Raw genomic sequence first — 5,847 nt, forward strand, 5'->3', positions numbered from 1 at the left:
TGTAAGATCTTCAAAAAGTCTTAAAAAAGCATGATTTTAAGGAGACAGAGCTGCAATTAAACTATCTAACTTAGCGAGTAATTGAAGGGGAAGTTTGGCACTGCTATATATATTATATAAACAAAGAAACAAATATCAGACCAGACACATTTTTCGCACAATCATTAAACTCTTGGTTAACTATAGCACTGATTTTGGCTATGTTTTTATATAATATATCCCAAGGAGAGAATTCAAAGACACAACACTGCACACGAAGACACACGCTCTCAACGCATCATTAAAAAGTTTGATTCTACATCTTGATTCTAGTCCCGAAGACCCAAAGTTTTCAACAGCGGTTGAGCATTCATGAGTGAATTATACCCAAAGTCATTTATGCATAAACCCCATCCCACGCATCAAGCTTATATCATTATATAAGTACCTTAATCACATTAGAGTCCCATCCTTTTGAGTAGTTCTAGGTTGAAAATAATAAAAATAATGATGTGTCATGTATAACATCATAAATCACAAGGATGGAGCACATGGGATATGCACCACAATGTCTCAAAATCCGTGGATTTTGATGTGGTCTTTTTTGACAACACCTGCCTGCAAATTTAGGAGGTGAAAGGATTAGCCAAAGCCACCGCCACCCTCACCCCCCCCCCCCCCCAAGAAAAAAAAACACCCGAGAGTTGACTACTAAAATCAAAAGAGGTACTAAAATCAAAAGAGGTCTACCTGCACAAGGAACTGTGAGACGTTCTTCCGCTGATCTCCCTGCAGCTGAATCACCTGCAAAATAATGAAAGCCCCATAAAGGCCCAAAACTTGATTACTTCCAAAACACAAAAAGCCAACAAAGTGGAAGAAAACCACACCTGACCCAGCTCAGGATCTTGAACCAAACTCCCATTGCAGCAGAACTCTTTCTTGAAGTCTTTGAGTATTTTGTTGTAATTGAACTCCTTCTTAAGGCCTTGGACAGTTGTCAAGCTCTTCCTACCATTCCGCTGTTGAGTCCGCACGTGCACATACTCTTTTGCTCCTGCACCGGAATCCTCAGCATTGGCTTCCGCAAAGGGATCTGAGATGGCACGATAACCGAGATCATGTGAATTGCCCTACTGTCCGAGTCTACAACATTAAGCCTTGTAATTCATGCAACATCGGTCGCATCTCACTAAGATTGAGAACACACTTCGTATGCAAATCTAGGCCATGGCAATGATCAAGACTGGATCTTTGGAGGAACAGGCAATAACTCACTAGAGAAGAACTGGTCCACCGACTGAGGGGCGTGAGAGTCCAACTAATTACTAACTCACCTACTAAGCCGTGGACAATTCTACGTTTAAACAGTTAGGAACGTTTCTTAGGGTTCCTGGACATTAGAACCGTGTTTCCTAAAATTCTTTGGTGTGCTAGATGAACCCACGAAAATATCAAAACAAAGGCATGTTTTCTCTACAAAGGCACACAGATCAGACCAAATTAATCAAAGCACACGCAGCCTGTAGTGCTCTGAAAACCGAAAAGAAGCAAAAATGAAGTAGGAAAGAAGAGGGTCGTGCCTCTTGACTTACCAAAGGTTCCACCCGAGAGCTCGATATCTAGGTCTGACATGAGCCTTCCGGTCTGACAAGGCCCTTCCTGTCCGACTGACAAACCAGAAAACAGACCCCAACACAGATGAGAACATGAAATACCTTATCTGTTCAGAGCAAGGCAAAAAGTGAATCGCCTAATCCAAGACCCAACAACCCTAAATCCGCAGCGCACAGAGACAATTCGTAATATTTTAGGCCGCAAGAAGGCAACCCACACCCTAAAACCCTGATTTGCACTAAATCACAGACAACAAGAAGAAACCCATTTACAACTAAAGCCAAAGCCACGCGAGGCGGCAACGGAAACCCTAATTTTACAGACATCGTAGCAAGAAGACAAAATTAGCACAGAGGAAACCCTAAGTTGCAAGCAGCAACACGCCGCAGTTAAAAGAATGAAAGCCCTACTCTCGAGACAACGAGAAGCACAGACAAACCTGTGGGATGTGAACCGTCAAGAGATCGAACAAGATGAAGCTCAGAGGACAATATTAAACTTCAGCGAAGAGCCATTGTAATTTGCCAAGGCCGGTCATACATGATAACCTTTTTTTTTAATTAATTAAATGCTTAAATTTTATTTTAACGTAACACTTTTACTAAGGCTCGAGTTTGTGTTGGAAATTGGCTGCGGAGCCTCGTTCTCCAATTCAATGATGCCGGTTTCCACGTCGAAGGCTGGTGCTCTTCCACATCGAACATTGCCTGCATACGGTCTTCCATGGGCGCCTTTCCACGAGCTCTCCCATTGTTTTTTGGTGCCTTCTCACACAAGTCCATCTTGTAGAAGCGTATCCATCCCATGCATTGAGCAACATAATTGCATGGGATGGATATCATGTGGTGGGTGCTCGTGGTTTGTTTGCATGGGCGATTTGAGCCCGCAGCTTCGTTCTATGCATTTTGGTGTCCATACTCCTGGCTCTTGTTGTGTGTCAACGGAATATGCACAAATCCCACTTATATAAGCCTCTTGATGTTACCGGGTATGGAGAACATAATTGCAAGGGATGGATATCACATGGTGGGTGCTCGTGCTATATCTACATGTTTCTTGTTACTTATTTTTGCCTAAAGTTCCATTAAATTCTTTATAAATGCCACCTTCTTGTCAATGTATATATGCTTCTGAGCATGGAACAACCTAAAAGAATTCCTCTCCAAGATGTCACAAACTCAGCACTATGCTTTTTTGTGACAAACCAAAATACAATCGTAGCACTGCTCCTAGAAACGCAGCTCCAAATTCCCTACTAGGAAGGATTCTTACGCCACCTGAAGGTCCCAGTTGCGCTCACAATGTTTTTACAATGAAAAGAAGAGCAAGATCCCAAAGTTCATTTATTGTTGGATGTATACATTGCTAGCAAGTATGGCTTATAAATTGCGAATATATATCTTTGTGCTTTTTCCCAGGTTCTTGTCGATGGTTGTATGGTTTATATACTATTCTCATTTATATGCTTGCGCTTTTTTCTAGGGTCTTTTGGAATTGAGGAAAGAAAAGGCAAGAAGCAATCAGATCCTTCTATTAGTAAACTGCCCAAAATTTCCTACTCTGAAAAAAACCAAACTTATTGAGGCATCAATTACAATAGGCATAGGGAATGGAGATATCAATGTATCCAACTAGAACCTCTTAAAGAATTTGTACGTGTGGAATGCCTCAAAGGAATGTTTACAGTGGATAAAGGTGGAACACTAAATCATCTCTTTTTTTAAATGGTCATTTATATAATGGCACCCTCTCTAATAAGTATTGGCAAACTGATGAAAAAGATACGTGCAATGGGATTTCTTCAAACCTGAAGGAGGGTTAGTTATGTGTAGAGGATTACGTCAAATATGTATGCACACTACCACAATATTTCCTGTTAAGAAATAAGTCATAGAAATCAGCTATACGCTCTATATAGTCAAGGAGATCTCAAAAACAAGGTATGCCTATCACCAGTCATTCTCTTTGAGTGTGCATACGTCTTCATGGAAAATTACATACCAAATAAGCTTGGTGCAATGCTTGAAAACACTCTACTTCGACCCCACATTAACATGCCTCTTTGTTCCTTGGTGAGAAAGCACCCACGTCAAGTGGTGAAAAAGGGAGAGGTGAACCAGAAGAACCAAAATACACGCAGGTTTTGTGCCCTCACAGTTATAATACGATGATCATGCCATGATATAACCTCACAACATGACAAAAAGAAATCAAGTTGTCTACGTAGTTGCACGAAGACATCCGTGTTTGAGATTGTCTCACATATCCTAAGTTGTTAGCCTTTGCATTAATAGAAAATGAGATTATCCCGCATATCTTAACGCGTTAGCCTTTGCATTTTAAAAATATTAATCATTGTAGTGATGTAAAACACCTGCCCATATCTTTATCCTCAAATCTAAGCATAATTCATGTTAAATTATTGCCATGTAGAAAAAAGCCATGACGATAACAAAACGTATTATAGGGTGCACAAAAAAAAGAAAGAGAGGCCATAGGCGTTCCCAGGCTCCCAATAATTCTGTTGTCATGACATTAATCCCCCCGTAAGAGGAGTTTTCGTCCTTGAAAACGAAATTCAGAAACCTCTTTCTAAGTGTGCTTACCTTTTCCGAAGTAGAACCTTCTTCTGGTGTATCCTTCCACTTAACTAAACACTCTTGTCATACAGAGTGTCGAGTTCTTTTCTCTTGGAAATCCAAGACTTTTTCTGGTTCGTGTGGTAAGGATGGGGGTCAATAAGTTCTACTAGGATCTCTTGACTAATGAGATTATCGTCATCACCCAACTTCTTTTTCAGTCTACTGACGTTAAAAACTGGATGAACTTTAGAGCTTGTTGCTAAAGCTAACTTATAAGCAACACTACCTACTTTTTTAAGTATTGTAAATGGACCACAATACCTTGGAGATCGCTTCGGACTTCTCCCTGTTTTCAAAGATTCAGAGTGTGCTGGAACGTTTGAAAACACTTTATCACCATCCTCAAAGATGATTTATCTATGATCTTTGTCTGCATAATGTTTAGCACGGTCTTGTGCTCTCTTAACATTATCTTTTGCGATTTTTATCATCTCTTAGAGATCTTGAAGAAATCTTTAACTTTTTGCGATTTTTATCATCTCTTAGAGATCTTGAAGAAATCTTTAACTTTTTGTATCTTTTCTTTCTGGAGTCCAATGGCCACTGGAGCTCATGGTTAGAAACCATACATCAACATAAATAGACTAAATCCCGTTGTTGAATGTTTGGCACTATTATAAGCAAATTCCAATAAGCATAAATAATCTTCCCAATTGGTTTGCTTTTTGCTTACATATGCTCGTGGCATGTCTTCCAAGACTTGGTTAACTCTCTCAGTTTGACCATGATGATCAGCCGTACATAGTTGATAGATGTTTCAATGAATAGCCTTACTAACTTAGGCGTAGTCACTATTGTTTTTGTCCGAATAAACCGACACATTTTTGTCAACCTATCTATACGACCACCCAAACCGAATCGTGGCCTCTGTTCATTTTAGGTAATCCAACTATAAAGTCTATTGAGATACTCTCGCACTTACCATTTCGGATATTTAGTGGACTTAGTAAACCACCTACCTTCAAGCATTCTACTTTATTGACCTGGCACTTTTGGCAATTTAAGACAGTCTTGGACGTCCTTACTTAAGCTAGACCAATAAAATTATCTCTGAACTAGTGCATATGTCTTCCGTATTCCAGGATGACCAGCACTCAGACTATCATGACATTCGTATAAAATTGAATGCCTTACTAATGTCTAAATCTGAAGGTATACATACTCTACCTTTGTAAAGTAAGTAACTGTTATCAATGGAAAAATTCTTCCAACGATTTCTTTCATCACTCGTAAGTGACATGTGTCCTTGAGACATCTCTTGAGACTTACCGCTAGTGGAAGTGTCTGTCTCGTTAATGTGGCTATCTAGTCAAAAAGAGTTGAAAGGATGCAAAGCTCGATGGGCAAAGTTGCTCCAAGAGTTTGAATTTCAATTGAGATATAGAAAAGGACGATACAATATGGTAGCCGATTCAATGTCCATGGTTAACGAGTTGAGTTTTACTCAAATTAAGAGTGATTTTTTGGATCCCTCTTCTTTCTTAGTGCGACTATAGATCAGGATATCATCTAGGAAAAACACGACAAATTTTCCTAAATAAGGTTTCAAGACACGATCCATGAGTGTCATAAATGTGGCCGGAGCATTAGTCAAACCAAAGGGCATGAC

General features: G+C 39.7%; 1 protein-coding gene across 2 annotated transcripts; it reads right to left on the reverse strand.

Annotated features, from left to right (window-relative positions):
- Positions 1-255: 255 nt before the first annotated feature.
- LOC147639587 (protein translation factor SUI1 homolog 2-like) lies at positions 256-2,156 on the reverse strand. Of its 2 annotated transcripts, none has more exons than XM_086825692.1 (5): positions 2,036-2,156; positions 1,575-1,649; positions 870-1,075; positions 730-783; positions 256-597 (listed from the first exon to the last, which is right to left on the reverse strand). In XM_086825692.1, the coding sequence occupies exons 2-5, from the start codon at positions 1,612-1,614 to the stop codon at positions 553-555; spliced, it is 345 nt and encodes a 114-aa protein (XP_086681818.1). In that variant the 5' UTR covers positions 1,615-1,649; positions 2,036-2,156; the 3' UTR covers positions 256-552. The 2 variants fall into 2 exon arrangements, with proteins under 2 accessions (XP_086681818.1, XP_086681827.1); XM_086825701.1 differs by lacking the exon at positions 2,036-2,156 and adding an exon at positions 2,007-2,023.
- Between the last annotated feature and the right edge of the window lie 3,691 nt (positions 2,157-5,847).

This window comes from Cibotium barometz, chromosome 3, assembly GCF_041138505.1.
Source record: "Cibotium barometz isolate CiBa-2024 chromosome 3, ASM4113850v1, whole genome shotgun sequence".
NCBI classification, from domain to species: Eukaryota; Viridiplantae; Streptophyta; class Polypodiopsida; order Cyatheales; family Cibotiaceae; genus Cibotium; species Cibotium barometz.

Bases quoted from the DNA above. Each gene is read 5' to 3' on its own strand.
- LOC147639587 (XM_086825692.1), bottom strand. From the start codon at position 1,614: ATGTCAGACCTAGATATCGAGCTCTCGGGTGGAACCTTTG. The intron at 1,076-1,574 runs GTAAGTCAAGAG...GTGCCATCTCAG, and splicing joins GCTCTCGGGTGGAACCTTTG to ATCCCTTTGCGGAAGCCAAT. The intron at 598-729 runs GTAGACCTCTTT...CTAAATTTGCAG, and splicing joins TCTCACAGTTCCTTGTGCAG to GCAGGTGTTGTCAAAAAAGA.